This window comes from Sabethes cyaneus, chromosome 2, assembly GCF_943734655.1.
Source record: "Sabethes cyaneus chromosome 2, idSabCyanKW18_F2, whole genome shotgun sequence".
NCBI classification, from domain to species: Eukaryota; Metazoa; Arthropoda; class Insecta; order Diptera; family Culicidae; genus Sabethes; species Sabethes cyaneus.
In genome coordinates this window covers 223,263,229-223,280,132 of record NC_071354.1, presented here as the reverse complement: position 1 = coordinate 223,280,132, position 16,904 = coordinate 223,263,229, and the positions used below count along the sequence as shown (strand labels likewise).

Genomic DNA, 16,904 nt, shown 5'->3' with positions numbered 1-16,904 from the left:
CTCAACTCTCAGTAAAACTAAGCGATGTCTCCTTTGGAGAATTTTGAAACCATTCTGGCGTTCCACAAGGAAGTAACCTAGAATCGCTATTGTTTCCTTTATTGTTCAACGACGTTTGTGCTGTACTCCACCAGGATTCAGATCGTTGTAACCGGATGATCTTAAAATGTTTGTGCTGGTCAAATATTTTGAAGATTGCTGTTAACTGCTAAAGCTATTCGACATTATTTCGAATTTCGATCATCGTTCAATTGTATTTTTGAATTTAGGATTTTATGCGTTACGCGTTTCACCCTACTATATTTCATTCAGTACAGTCGTCAAGTACTAGTAACACAAACTTTAGATTTAACAAAAAACAATTAACAGCTATTCGACATTGTTGCGGACTGGTGTTGAAAGAATTAGCTTTCCAGCGTGCGCAGACAGCTTACGTAAATAAAGACTTGGTAGTGCTTCTTGATATGAGCCTCTGTTTTCGGGAGCACTACTCATATTTAATATCAAAATTTCGTCTTCATATTTAGGATCTTCTCTATTCTGCGTTCTATCCTAGAGTACACCCAGAGTGCGCTTACAGTGGAATTTGGTCTACCAGTTTGGAAGCAGTTCAAGCCAAATTCTTACGGTATGCTTTAATGTCTTGGTGCTTCCGCCGAATCAAGACCGCTGCGAGGTACTCAACATTGAAATTCTGGACAATAGGAGAAAAATCGGAAGAGTCCTGTTCATCAGAAAAATTTTAGCGGGCGCATTGGACTCTCCAAAGATTCTCGCTCAAATTAGTTTTAATGCCACTGCTAGTGCCCTTCGAGCCGTAGAATTTCTGGACTTCCAATGAACGGAGTATGGCCAAAATGAAGTCCTATTTCATATGAGTCAAATTTCTGTGTCATTCTTTATTTTAATTACAAGTTCGAAATCATCTAATTCGGAAGTTTGGACCACTGTATTAAGATACATCCGTTATCTTACTTGTTTGTTAGATTTTTCGAGATCAAAGTGTGCTTTTGGAAGGACAACAATCGTTGCCTAAATCCGAAGTCCAGCTTCAGCTGTAACAGAGAAGGTTTTCGAAACCAAGGATTTCTAAATTAAACACTTTGGATCGCAACTGTGACCAAAAGCCAATCAAATAACAAGCAATCAAACTATAACAAGCAGCGGTTTTTCATTATCATTTTTCTCTCATGAAACTTATTTCCCACGCTCACGCAGAATGAGCAGACGAAGCGCAATAATAGATGTGGCTCATTCCCGTGAGTGACCACTGCATACTCACAAGATTACAACGAACGTGTGATGATGTAAAGCATAACTAACTTAACTTAAAAAGACGTAGGTGTTTTGTAAGCATTGCTTTGGTTAATTTCAAGTATTTTTTCTTGATGATGTCAGAGCAAATACTTGGGTATAAATTTCTTTAAGGACTTCATACTTCTTTATCGATTTCGCAGCCGGTTATTAGAGTACCGGATAACCGGAGGACCGAACAAAGTAAACAGCTTTATTTTAAACTTTGAATAAGTTATCCATTATAACCGTGGGACAATCGAAATATTTCAGACAGCATAGTTTTATGGCAACAAGCCAGCCGTCGTATGTTCGAATCTCGACTAGGTGCTGCTAGAGTCAGTAGAATCGTTGCACTAGCCCTGTACTATATTCAACCGGCTCCGAAATCTGTCGATAAAGAAGAGTCAAGTCTTCAAGACGTTTTTAACCCAACCTTTTCTTTAACCTAAAATGAATTGATACAGAAATTTGTCGGAGTTTTTTACTTTATTCATAGTCGTTCTTTTCAAATCCTAAATTCCTATTATGGAATGAGGAAACAATTTTGCTGGTATTACACCCTGCTACGCTATTTTGATCTGTAAATCGTTCTCAAAGGGACAATGTTTACAGAAATCTATACCGATATTGTAGTGATGTGTAATACAACGCAACGCAACGTAACAAGCGAAGAAGTTTTCCTTCCCATTCGAGATTAATTCCGCCTGAAGCATCATTTTGGATAAAATATTCATCATTTAATCGCTTCAAACCGCATTCCAAACAATCTCATTCAACTTTAATCACAGCATCGTCATTCGGGTCCCGACAGTGCTATTCACTTGTGTACTACCTGGCTCGAAAGCAGGCAGTCCAGTTCAGCCTGAAACTTTCCACTTCCACCGACTGACTGGGAAAATCGCCACTGACATTATCTGCAAAATCCGAACCACGACTGTGCGGGAAACTGGCTGAATCGCAGCAACAACGCAAGAGAAACAACCTAAATTGGTTTTTCCTTATTTTTTTCCCCGGCCATCCCGTGGCGTATGGTCCCACTGCCGACAGGGCGCACATTAAGCGTACGATTGAATGCGTCTCACTGGGCAGGGCTGGGCTGGGTGTATGTTTGTTTGTTTGTTTGTGTTTGGCCTTGCGTGCGTGCATTTTCGACCGAAATCTATTCATTGATTCATTTATTCGCCTTAATTTGGAACCGTTGAAGCGTAAAATTGGAAAAATCCAGTTCCCATCGGTCGGTGCGGCGGCTTGTTGGGCTGCGACCACACCACTGGCAGTGGCGGATGTATATTCCGCATGCTACCGACAGGTGAAGGTGAAAATGCTTCGTTTGTTTATCCTTTTATTTCCACGAACTGGAAAGCCGACAAAAGATTGAACGGAAGAAGACGGAAAAAATCCTTTGGTTTGTGCTTTGTGGGTGAATATGTTTTTTTTTGAGGGACAGGGGTTGGAGCTATATGGATTAGATAACTTGTCAAAAAACTGATTAGAAAGTGTGGGACCCTCCAACCCGTTTGTGCAAATTACGATGAAGATATGCTTGAAATTGCTATTGTTTCCGAGAACTTTCGGTCGTGACAGGGGGCTCTGAACGTGTGTGTGTGTGATACCTCTGTTGCTCGTTCCATCCGGTGCGGTGATTGAGATTGGTAAAAGTTTTTCTATTTATTATCATTTCAATTTTCGACCTGTTCAAAAAGTCATCTATTTAGATGTGTAACTGTTTCGTTGGCAGTACACGTACTGATCGTATTTTTCTTCCTTTTTGAAACATACTAGATACGGTGCTCCGAATGAGCTGCTGGAATTGGGACGAGTCACACCTGGAACCTACTGTACCCGACAGTACGACGAGTGCTATAGGAAAAAATGTCGACTGCAGAGTCCGAACTATCCGGGAATGTATCCACGGAACGTGACCTGCTACTGGACCATTCGACAGAAGGTGGTGCCCACCTGCAAGCACGCGATGGTTTCCATTAGCCAGGAAAATGAACACAAGGCGTTGGTGAAAAGGTAAGTAAAATGATGCTGTCTTGCTATATTATTGCAGGGTTATGAAAAAAATTACATTCTACGTAAACATCGCATGATAAGAGCTTGACGATTAGCATTCAACAATGTTGTAACATACTTTATTGTTTTCCTCTATGAATCAATTCTGCCGCTGCTGTACTCTCTCGAGAGGGCAAGACTTTACAAACTTTGTAGGATTTTTTCCTTTGCTTTCGAGCCTCCCCTGGAGCGTTTCCGAGAATATGGGAAGTAACGAACACGAACCGCTTTCAATTATTTCCGCGTATGATGTAAAAAAAATGGTTCCCCAAGGCAACACTTTTTCTCGGATGCTTGCCAACCACGAAAATGCTGTATTTACACTTGTCCGCCTGGCTGTCTGTGCCTCCTGTATGTGCCCGGTGCCCGCACGGGTCGGGTCGGGTCTGGTCTGGTGGCTACAGCCACGAAGCGAAGGATCATTCTCGACTTAGGCTGACTTTTGCCACACTTGAGCTTCGCCGTGTTTCGGCTTTCGACGACGGTCGCTGGGGATAGAAAATGAACACAGCAAGGCCTAGGGCACTTTCGGGGTGTGTTCGGCGGCGGTGGTGGTAACTTTCGGAAAGGCGGAAAATAATGCGCCAGGCAAGTGGCTGCTCAACAACATCATCATCGGCCGGAAAAAAGTTATTTTTCCTCTAGTATCCGATCAATAGCTATACTTTAGCGTTAGCAGATTGATTGCATACGCCGCAGGATTATTGGTACTCGAGTGAGTGTAGGGAAGATTGTTACTTTGCTTAAGTGCAAAGAGAAAGGAAATTTGAATATATCTACGGTGGGTTGGCAAGATTCATGTCCAAAAGTGACATGACAAGACATTTGGTGTTTATTTATTAGAAGAAAATGAAGGAAATATATTACGGAAACAACATCGAATCGTTAAAACAAAATACCTTTTCAAAGTTCAAAAATCCGGAAAGTGTCAAATCTAATCTTTGCTGAATATCAGTAGGTGTGACTTGGTGTCTGGTGGGGTAAGCGTAAGTGTGTCACACCCCCAACTGGTCTAGAAACAATTTCTTCCGTTGCCGGTGAGGTTTTGTCGGTAGGGTTGCGGACCATGTTCGTCGTACGTAAAAACGATCCATACTTTATTGCGAGTTTTTATTAGAATTAATCCGGAAGTACTCAACCCTACTAGCACGGTTATAAAGTTGTGGTGACGACCGATATATAACTAATTTTCGTCGTAATCCGGTTGCATCAACTAAATGGACCTAAAGTGTGCTACTTGGGAAGTTTTTTTACCCCAGATACATCTGAAACATCTTGCCTGTAAATGTATACCCATTTAACCCGAAAAAAATATTTTGGAACTTACATTTCTCAGTGGCATAATTTTTCATGCTCCAGCAGGAATTCGTCATACGAAAACTCACTTCGTCATAAGCAAGATTTCTTTCGTTTATCATGGACAGAAAGCAATTATTTACAGAAATCTATGCATGTATTCTTTGAGCCGTGTGCAAGAACTACCACGGATGTGCCTCGAAAGCTGCCTGTCCGATGTGTCGCAAGCTAGCTGCTTGCCGATGTGTTGCCAACGAAAGCCGCTGACCGACTGACGATGCGCAGTAAAAGGCATTGCAGCCAAAACTATATCGTCCACTGGCGAATGAGTCGATGGATTCTTCGGTTTGTTGGCGTCTCGCCTGGTAAATTTGGATGTCTTCGTTGCCTTATCCGGGGAAGCAGCAACAGCTGAAGTTCAACAATTTTCGATCGGATTCTATAGGGCGTAAATTAAATACAATCATAAGGAAGTTTAATCCATAGCTCATATCGTATATATTTTTGTCATCCGTGCTAGGGAAGCACTGTCGTGGGTAGGCAAAAATATGACGTAACCGTCACTGACGTAATGCACCAATCAAGAAGCGAGAATTTTGGTAAAACATAGGTTCATTATTCATTATTTTCAATAGTTCAACACCAAGAATCCATACTTTTCTTCATTTGGGCCAATTTTTAGATGATTTTTCAATCGATTGGTGTAAGGAATCGATCGGGAAACCACTAAGCTATTAGCGCTCAAAACCTGACCACTTTTCGAGAAAGATTTTTCGGAATGACACCAGCTACCTTCATGAAAGACATAGTCCTACGTCAAAACCAAGGGGACTTCTATTTTTTGAACAAATAGTGAAAATTTGTAATTTTACAACATATTTTTTTCCCTCGACAACTAAGAGAAAATTCATAAATATCAATACCAGGTTAGTTTGAAGGTGATTCGCATCAAAATTGATCATAATGCTGGTTTCTTCTCTATATGTCTGGAAAGTAGTCGAAGACCTGCCATAGACGAACCCATTCAGCACCCCATCTATTTAAGTGATGCATTGAAAAGGTTTCGTAATACAATTCCCATGCCGATGAAAGATGTAGGGAATAAATGTTTACAAGATTTGTCCGAAAAGTGATGTCAGTGAATATATTTTAAGGTGACATACGTTGCCGCATGTTGTTTTTTGGTCGCATCTGAGCATCTGGAGTGTAAGGATGGGTTAGGCTTTTCCGTGAAACTCCTTTTTAAAGGAACCTGGGTGCCTACAAACGTCAACAGTGTGCCGATTCCCGATCTCGAAGAGATCCGATGAGAAATTCATCAGCTGAAGAATAATAGAGTCGTTGGAAAGGACCGACTGCCGGCAGAACTCTACAAAAATGGCCAAGAACCGCTAGTAACGGCACTTCATTGGACAATTTTGAGAAGTTGGGAGGAGGAGAAACTACCAGAGTAGTGGATGGAAGGTGTAGTCTGTCCTATCTACAAAAAGGGCGACTGGCTAGATTGCTAAAACTACCGCGGCATCACGTTGGTCAACGCCGCCTACAAGGGATGTTGCTGCGTCGTCTATCCCCAATAGAAAGAAAATTCGTAGGGCAGTATCTGGCGGGCGTTACTATTTTTACTCTCCGAGTTACCTGACGAAAGTTAGGAGGCTACGGTTGGGTCGACCATATCGCAAGGAATCCGGACGACTGTGTAGGGAAATCTGTTCTCTTCCTTCAAGAATCTTACCGGCAACCGGAATAGAGGGGTCCAACGTGCTAGATGGTTTGACCAGGTTAAAGCTGACTTAGAAATATAATGAAAAGTTTCGTCTCCTCCAGTAATTCTTTATTGCCTATACCGATTGCTATAATTTTTATAACCCTTAAGGCGACGTTGACCAGTGTAATGTCGCGGTAATTACAGCTTTCCAGGAATTACCGTTGTTCGTGGGTTTTTGCCATTTTTGTAGAGTTCTGCCAGGAGTCGGTCCTTTCCGGCGGGTCTATTATTGTTCAGCTAATCGAGACATCGCTAGCCGTTATTGCTCGTGTCGGTGTGTAAGCTATGGACCCCGATCAGTGGTCTATACTTCGCTTCCCTGCCAATCTAGGCATTCATATCTCCAATGACGATCGATCTTGATGTCCCATGGCGAACAGCTGTCGTACGTTGCCTCCAGCTGCGTATAGAATGCTTCCTTCACCTGACGTAGTTGAAGAAACGGCCTTTTATTCTCAACAAGCACACCCTTTCGTTGATCGCTTTCCAGTCCATTACGCGATTCTGCATTTTGCCCAACGAAGCCCATTCTCAGCTCGTTGATCGCTCCACCGCTCTAATAAAACTGGGCTTTGCCGCCATGAATCTCGCCTTTACGACAGATCTCCTGCAGTACGTGTCACGATGCCTATCTCTCACAACCCACAAAATTCAGCGGTCTGCCGTCCCAGATACCAAGCATCCATTGCATGTCCTTTGTTTGTTGCCTTTGTCCGAGCCAACTTTTCTTGATTTTTCGTAGTGGTAAAGGGCTTAGGTAGATTGCCTTGCTAGGGTCACGCTACGGAGTTCCGTGGTGTAGCTGCCATCTTAGGTTGAGTCCCGAGACAACACATTTCCTAATTCAGCTGCCCGCTCCGGGTCAGACGCTGTCGTGAGCCGCTCCTAGCCTGAAGTACAACTGGGCACTTGGTCGAGGAATCGTCAAGCTACCAAGAGCCACCCCTGTCGGCATACAACCTTAGTTTCCTCCGAGTTACTGATAAGGTTGCTGAATGAGGAATAGCGTGCTATCCCAATCTTTCTCTTTTCAAGAATCATTCTGCAACTTACGTCAATTCTGGACAATAATGCAATAGGAGCACTCATGCAGTATTATGCTTAAGAAGTTAGTTTTGACGTAGGACTACGTCTTACGGCAAGTTTTGAGATAGGGTGTCATTCCAAAAAATCGAAAAATGCGAGCGTCACGAAAAATGAAAGGTTTTGAGCGCTAATAGCTCAGCGGTTTTCCTATCGATTTTCAATGTTCTTACACCAATCGATTGGAAAATCTTCTAAGAATTGACCCAAATGAAGAAAAGTATGGATTCTTGATGCTGAACTATTGAAAAATTGAAAATAATGAACCTATGTTTTATCAGAATTTTCACTTCGTGATTGGTTGGAAGATTCTTTGCGATGATCTAAACCTATACCAATTTGATATCTGTGCTTGAGAAGTAAGCCAAAACAAGTGACCAAGTTTCCTCATTTCAACAAGATTTCTTAACACCGCGATTTAACTTAGACCATTTTGATGTCCTTGCTTGGGAAGTACGCCAGAAAGAGTGACAAAGCCCCCTCGTGCCAACAGATTTCTTACGAACGCGATTAAACCTAGTCCACTTTGATGTCTGTGTTAGGGAAGTGTGCCAGAAAAAATGACGCAAGTTCGTTGTCCCAACAGATCGCAAATTCTTTACTGCGAGACGATTAAACCTCGGCGAACTTGATATCTGTGTTGGGAAAATGTGCTACAGCTGTACTGTTCGGTTATAATACGACTCTGTATGAAGGTGAAATTAGTCAACATCGATTCTGCCAATTTCAAAAGCAGTTTTTTTCATCACGACCTCGGCAAAGCACAGCGGGCGGAGGAAGTGGAATTCTGTTGAAACTGGAAGGACGATCGGCGAGTGGAAAGAGCGCGAACCAGATCGGCTAAGACAACTGCCTGTCAACGTTACGCCGAATTGTAGAGGGCTATTAAACGAGCTTATAGGTGGCCCTTTGGGCACTCCAGTTCATACGACGTGGGTTTCCACCGAAATTGGTTAACCGATCGCTGCTACGGTTTTTAATTTGCTGGTTTTATTCATCTGACTAGTGTCTTAAGGATCCAAATCGATCAAATTATTATCAATATATTCAACACATTGATCGGGAACTGTTGAAATCCACAGAGATATGATCAGCAAAGAGTTCAAGTTTTGTTCACGTGAAGACTATAATCCCGAGTTACGCTTTTAACGCAAAACCAACGTTTGACAGGGAACCGGCGTATTTGAAGCGTGGAGGCCGTAATGGTCCAAAATTTGAACAAGTTATTGGTGTTTTTCGTTGCGTCGAATTAAATTCATTTTTTTTTCAATGTGAATTGGAATGGTAATCGATATTTCTACAGCACATTAGCCGAAAAAAGTAATTAAGTTCAGAATGACAAGACGCAAGAAAACTACATTTAACAATGAACAAATTGAAAAGTTTGTTGAATATTTTAATAAAAAATATGGTACACACTGGATCGAAAAAAAAGCTTTCATGCGATCCGGATGATTACAAAATTTTAAAAATTACCCACAATAAATCGAACGGGTTAAAGGTGTTTACACTCATTAAAAGTTTAGAAAAGAATGCTCATTACTCCTCCTGGGTCAATTAAGAATGACTTAACCATTCCTTCTAACCAGGATAACTTATTAGAAAGAATAGGCCTCGAAATAACTAAGTTGGCAGCATTGCAGATTGCCGCAAATTTTCGAAGTATGAGAGTGATTTCAGCACTCCTTTTACTCAGGAGAACCTGTTAACTGAATCCGACAATACGGCGGCGCGGTACTCTGCTGTTCACCCCCGAACAGCGGAAGGAGTGGACAGCGCACAGCGGCGCTGAAGGATGGTAGCAAATCAGTCTCGGACCACGACAGGGTACATTTTAGAAGTACGAGAATGAAAACTTGTAACGAACAGTGGTCACGTGGTTTACATCAACGTTAGAAAAAGTGACAATCTTTTCGTCCCAACCGATCAGGAATGATCTATTTCGATAACAGCTAGACCAAGCTGATGATAATTTTGTAAAAATGTAAAACTGTCTCTTTCCTTGTACCGATTTTATCATTTAATCATTTAACCTAGACGAACTTGATGTCCTGAAAGTAAAACGTTAAAGAGATTCGCGAGTAATTGTCAAGCTTTGGAGCCACCAACACAGCAACGCAGGAGGAGGTAATTAGTGAGCTGAAAAACTACAAGGCTGTTGGGAACGATGGCTCGCGGCTCAAGTTCCGACAGCACGGAGCAAGCTGCTGTGAGAAGCAATGCATCACCAGATCATTGTCAGGATCTGTGTGGAAAACAAAGATCAGTGGAGTGGTTGAATGGTATCATTTGCTCCATTTTTAAAAAATGATATCGACTCGAGTCCGAGTGTAGAAACTGTTGAGGCTCGGGGCTCAATTGCTCATTTCTAATTGTTGAGTTTAAAGAAGAAAAAATCGATACTTGTGCATACCAGGTCTGGCTTCTGGTCTAAATGCCATTAGTTCATCCCCGAGGGTCCGGAGTATCACTTAACCTTTTTTAGCAAAGATACCCCCAACGACTGTAAATGAATCATTATCTAGGGTATGTTGCTGCTTCATCGTAATTGCCTATTCCCGTCCTATCCAACACAAATTATTAAAAATATCTGGATTTTTAAGACACACAATGCAAAACTAGTTATTTCCTAATATTTTAGTTCGTTGTCTACCATACGCGATCAATCAAAATGAACAATTTAAATTATATATAAATATGTGAACGGATGGTACTGTTGTCCCCGTTTCTTCTTCCCCTGTAGATTCGAAAATGTATCATTGATCAAATTATGTTTAATCTTTATACATTTTAAGAATCATCTCTGCGGCAAATGTTGCTCAGTGGGCCTGGCCGATTTAATATTTATTTTGTATAAACATGTACTCGGTATATAGAATTATACATAGTAAATATTAATACAAGACAAGATATGCGTTTGAGATTAGCTCTAACAAACACCAGGATCAAACTGGCTGGGTATACATTAGATTGATTGATTTATTAGCAAACGGTGAATTCAGCCTACCGGGAACAGCAATCAAACACGACTTCAGCTAAATTTTGCTTCCTTTGGCGCGTTCAGACATGTCGAAATGTAGCTTCTCCGCATAACAAAAATAGCATCAAACCGATGCCGACTTTTGGAGTCAACCAATACCAACTACCGGACGAGTGAAAGGACGAGACTATTTGCGCAATCTACGAGAAAAGTGATAAGCTGGACCGTGAGAACTACCGAGCGATCACTATCCTGAATGTAGCTTACAAAGTGCTTTCCCAAGTCATCTTCCATTGACTGTTGCCGATAGCCAATAGATTTGTGGGAAGTTATTAGGCCGGCTTCATGGAGGGTCGGTCTGCATCGGACTAAATTTTTACCCTGTGGCAGATCCTCCAAAAGTATTGCAAATTCCGAGTCCCCTTGTTCATTGATTTCAAAGCCGCATACGATAGTGTAAACCGACAAGAGCTATGGAAAATTCTGTTCGAAAACGACTTCCCGTGTAGCTTACTAGATTTGTCATGGCTTCAATGGATGAGATCCAGTCTTTAGTCTATAACAGCCGAAAGCTTGGGTGGTTCTTGCCGTATCAAGAATTCCTCTTCATTGTACTCGGTCCTGGGCTACTCGTCGCCAATTCGTTGCGCGTTTTGACACACGCAAGTCGGCTTCAACCTGGTAGAGCCATCTAGCACGTTGGGCCCCTCTATTCCTGGTGTCGGTGGGGTTCTTGAAGAAAACGGAGTTCATTGCACAAGCGCCCGGCATCCTTGCGACGTGGGCGGCCCACCGTAGTTACTCAACTTTCGTCAGGTGTACGATAGGAACCTTTTCAAGCAGTGCCTGTAGCTCGTGATTCAAACTTCGCTTTATAAAGGTGGTTGTGCAGTCTCCTTTTGTCTACCCTCTGTGGTTCAAAGCTACAATAGTTGTGGGTTCGAATCCGGTTATAATCTCAGATTATAGCTTGGTTCGACCCATGCGCCTTTCAGCGTTGGACAAAGGTAGGAGTCACGACGACTACTTGTTAAGCGTAGCAACTACCCCCCCCTCTCACCTACCTTTCCATTCTTTCATCTTCACTCTAAAATTTTCATTACTTTCTTCTATGGCCCCTTCGTCAGTTGTAAAAGAACTACTGTTTCAAAAAATATTAATAAACTGAATTGTAAAATTCCCTCTGCTGTACTCTGAGTGAACATCCTGAAAATTGAGGTTCATTCTTGTCTTCTTTTGATCATCACGGTGACAACATTTAATTATTTATTAATCAAGCTGCGGGCGTATAATTAAAACATGTACATTAAAAGCTTTGAGCTTCATCAAACAGCGACAGCTATCCATATACAATCCTACATACAAGTCGGTAGCCACCATCGGAAATACACCCAACCAACCAATCCGACCCCCAAGTTGAATTTCACCAGAAACTTGAAAAAGTACAGTTCGTGAATAGTTGCGTGCTGGCAAGTCGCGCTATGCAACCGGTAAACTTGCACGGAGGAAACCAGAAGCAGAAGAAGGCAAAGTACCTTGAAAGTTTTATTTATTTAACACGTTCCGACATTGACATTGCCTCATTTCGCTGAACTGAACGATGACGTCGGTGCATATACCTTTGCCGGTAGTCAGATGAAGGTGAAAATATGGCAGCGCAAAATTTTCATTTATGCAACTTTTGACTTATTCAGCACGAACAATATAAACCGTCCGTAAATAGAGTAGGTAGGTACACCGAAGCAAACCCATGCATTGTGCACCACCACACTGTACACGACTCGATGGGAAAGCTCCTTTTCCTTTGTTAGGTGCGAGCAAAGAGCGGGTTCGTAATTTGATCTACGAACGGCGATTATGCGGGTATGAGGCTGTAATTGTTTTTGTGGGTGGTAAAACTGTGTGCAGTAGTTCCGAAACAGTTCTGTGTATTTTGGCCCCCTAATACGGTGGCATTGGGTTGAACGAGTGCATACACAGACCGATGGGTATAGGTATTTGCTTCTAATTTCCCACTCAAAAGTCAAGCGAACGACAGTTCCAATTTGTAATGCAGTAGAAAAAATTATCCAACTGCCAATCAAACACCCAGTTTTGATTGTTCGGTTTGTTTATGAACACGTGTAACTGCTAGAATGGGGTCAGACTGTCAAAATATAGAATGCAAAGCGGCCTTTTCACATACTCTGATGAGGAAAAAAAAACCTTTCATGTTGAATGTTTAAAAAAATTTCAATAGCAGCCGCAAGCTCAAATGAAACTTTCAACAACAGACTGTCAAGTTTTTGAGCAGGTCCGTGCTTAGGGCTACCGAAGCCATCGACCGACTACTCTGAGGTTCGCCGGTAAGTAATAACTGATCTCCAGTGAGCAGCAGTGAACTGAACGCAACAGCTCGTAATAAAATGTTGGTGGACTAAACGACTAGATGCAGCTAGAAGGAAGGTATATTACGGATCATCAAAACGAGAAAAGAAAAAAAAAGTTGCTAGCTTTACCGAGCTCCATGTCGGGTGGGCAGTACAAAGTAATTACCGGTAGAATAGCAGCCAGCCAACAAAAAGGAAACTTTGCCGAAGCAGCTTCTAACCGTACCTGAAGGCACACTCTCAACATAAACTCACTTCCTTTCGCCTGGGTGTGCATACATACACACTCACACGACGAACGAAAACCACTAGCTTGGGAAAGAAAGTTGAAGCATGAAAATTCTTAAAATATTTATTTAATAATTCAGCCCATATTAAAAGCTTCCTTACTCTAGAACTTTATTATGGGTTTGCACCTATAAACGAGTCTGCTGGTCGAGCAGGAGCAAACCGAGCAGAGTGTAGCAGAAGTACACCGAGTAGAGTTTACCCGAAGGCTGCTGGTGGGAAATGTACTTGATGTCAGCTCGGGCTCAGAAGCCAGTTTCCCAGAAACCACTCTCGGGCGCGTTAGCCTAGGACAGGAGACTAAAATCATAACTTCACAGACCTAAAGCAAACACGTTCAAACACACTTTGTTGTTACCGCCGCCGCCGGTGGGTGGTGGTGATGCTGGTGACGGTCGGTCGGTTGGTGTACCGTAGAAGTGAAATTCAGTTCGGGAGATTTTCAGCTGAGTTTTTCAATCTTCGGGGCAGAGGCCGCTTTCCTTTTGCGCTCTCTCCAGCCCTTTTTCTTCAGTTTAATTTCGCGAAGAGTGTGCTCTCAATTGCAGTCATCAACAACTGCCGTATTCTAATTAGCATGATTGTTGCTCAAGAAGCCGAGCTCGCTGATGAATCTTTTCAGGCTGAGACTGAGACTGGGACTGAGACTTCAAACAATTTTGTTGCCGGTCCCCAAACTGGCGGAGCGTGCTGCTCGAACCATTAATGGCCAGCGACTGATTTGGTGGCGAAACTTTTGCGTTACGCAAGGATTGAAGAGGATAAAGTGCGAATGAATGGTGATTTAAAGTTAGAACAATTTTTCGAAATTAATATTTGACAAAAATTAATATTTGAGAAATTAGTTTCAATCGACAATAATGAAGCTTTTACATTTTAAAGCGTTGTAATCAACGATCATGCAATTAATTTTAATGCAACAAAAAGATGCTTTCTTTATTGGGTACAGGTACCCAACTAAGATAACTAAGGATAACTAAGTTCTCAGAATATTGTTATACGCTTTTCTTCCCGAATTATTATTATGTATTACAGAAGGTTTTCCAAAATAAAGATCCTTTCAGCTTATGCAAAAATATCTCCTCAAAAAGACTAGAAAGATCAGTTTATCACAAGGTTTGACTGCTATGGAGTCTAACTTTAAATAAACTTAATTTCATTTTGAAGTTCAATGGCAATAAAATGATGGTAAACCTAAATTTTCACTTTAATTTAATTTAGAATTTGATCTAATTTAATAGTTTTTGGAAAGCTTCTCCGAATCAACTCGAAATAGTAATTTATAAAAACGACCAAAGCACATGACACCTGGTGGAAATTTTGAACAGCCTGTTTGCTATCCGATATTTTGTTGGTTATGGTGATCCTACAGCAGTGAAATAGAATTTCACAATCATCGTGCCGCTTGAGCAGCTGCCGTCATTTTTTGACACTTGCAGCCTTCGGAATTTCAGTCAAACCGTGCCACCCGTTGTTTGTTGTATGAAATCAACATTTCATTTCATTACTGTTCATTAAACCTGGTGTTAAAATCAATATTAAATATGACATTGATAATGTTTTGAAGAAATATTTGCTTCCCATAATCCTCAAAAAACACTACAAGAATGCATCTTTCTGCTTCCAACAAGATTCTGCACCGTCTCACCAAGCGAAGGTACACAGGCTTGGTGTGAGGGCAATATTCCGAATTTTATTTTTCCAAGAGAGTGGCCTGCCTTTTCACCTAATTTGAATCCTCCTTTTTTTGGATTTTGCCAACAATATATTGTTGAAGACCAGCATGGATTTATGCCAAAGCGCTCTACCGTGACCAACCTTCACTTCGTTTACTTCCTACATAACGGATGGTTGTAATCATACTAAGCAAACTGATACAATTAATTTCAGTCTGACAGCAGCCTTCGATAGCATTAACCATGTAATCCCCTTAGCCAAATCGGAAAAAAATGGACTTCTGCGGCAGAGCTATCAGCTGGTTACATTCGTAACTCGATGGCCGTCGTCAGCTAACTGTGAAAATCGGCGATCATTTTCTGCGGAATTTGCTGTTCCGTCTGGCATCCCTCAAGGTAGCCACCTCGGACCATTGCTTTTCCCCATATACTTCAACGATATGAAATTCAAACTGAGAGTTCGCCGATGGTATGAAAGTCTTCTGCCAGATTAGTTCTATCACTGATGCCCGTTTGTTTCAACAGCAATCGAACAGTTTTGCAGAGTAATGTAGCGTAAACGGTATGAAAATTAATCCAAGCAAGTGCGCCATCATCACTTTTTCAAGAAAGATAGAACCTATCACTTTCGAATATAAGCTTTAGGGAACCATTATTGAAAGAACAAATTGTATCACGTTGGCCGCACAAAGCTGACGATGCACAAAACGCTAAGGTAGTCCTCTACGGACTTGAGACAGTAACTTTGCATACAGAAGACTTACGTACACTTACCGTATTTAAATGAAAGGTGTTGCGGAGTACAAACGGAAAGCGGTGAGTGGCGGAGGCGTATGAAACACGAGCTACCGCTTGGAGAGATTCCCCTGGTATACCTGGCGAAAGTTGGGAAACTACGGTAGGCCGGCCATGTCGCAAGGATGCCGGACGACTGTGCAGTGAAATCCGTTCTCTTCAAGAACCCCACCGGCACCAGGAATAGAGGGGCCCAACGTGCTAGATGGCTCGACCAGGTTAAGGCCGACTTGCGTGTGTCGAGACGCGCAGGCGACGAGTAGCCCAGGACCGAATACAATGCACTGTGGTCCAGAAAGTCAAATTAGGTGCAAAAAAATGTTTACTCAGTAGTCGTTGATTTTAGACTATTTACGTGTTAGCAACAAAATCTTGATTTAGGATGCCTTTTTTTGGCATGAACTATTTTAGGATGACCTTTAAATTAACCAAGATCCAGAAATCTCTTCAAAACAAAACAAGATAGAGCAATATTTACTTCAGTTTTTTATAGCTTGAAGTATTTTGAGTAATATTGCAGAAGACAAAATCCCTCTATCTCGAACCGTTTCCATATTAGGGCGATTTTCCTGTGTCAAGTTAAGGTGACCCTGCTATTTTGTGATTTTTCTCCATAATTTTTTATTTTGCATTTCTCGCAAAACACTTCTTTAGATGACTTTTGTGGCTCAATAAGACGCAACTTTTGGTGGAAAAAGAAATTGGCTATCTACTTTACTTCTACACTTATATTAAACTAGAAGACCCGGCAAACTTCGTACTGCCACAAATTGGGCTAAATATACGATATATAAACTTCAGATGAACTCCTGCTGCGTTTTAAAAAAGGGATATTTTCTAGGTATAAGTCAAGTTTTGCCGTTGTCTAAGGAGTTCTGCGTTTGGTTTATTAAACGCTGGGATTTCAGAAAATGTCTAAATTTAACAACTGTATTAAGTCATTAGTAAGAAATGCATATCGGTGTAAAAGTTGGTTTGCCAATCCCCGCAATATCAACAGTCGTGTTTGTGGTAGTTGCATTGAGTCTTGTTTTATAAACTCTGCTGGTTATAAATAGTAATACTGGATGTTAATATATTTGTTGTAAAATTTGGTACGACGGCTAATATCGTCTGCTGCAACTTTGGAATTTCTCGATAATTTAAGGGCCAATTTTATATTCTGATATGTATTCAATATCAATAGGCATCAGATTATTTTTTTTTTTTTGATTCATAAATCTATTGATAAGAATTACCCAAAGGAATTGCATCGCTGAATCTCGATAACTGTTATTCTCAATTCTCAAAACAAA

At 41.4% G+C, this 16,904-nt stretch overlaps 1 protein-coding gene across 1 annotated transcript in view; it reads left to right on the top strand.

Annotated features, from left to right (window-relative positions):
• Positions 1-16,904, top strand: part of LOC128736934 (uncharacterized) — a 157,576-nt gene that overhangs the window by 89,925 nt on the left and 50,747 nt on the right. The window contains exon 6 of the mRNA XM_053831446.1: positions 3,079-3,315. Coding sequence (XP_053687421.1) covers positions 3,079-3,315 — 237 coding nt within the window. The remainder of the gene's footprint in view (positions 1-3,078; positions 3,316-16,904) is intronic.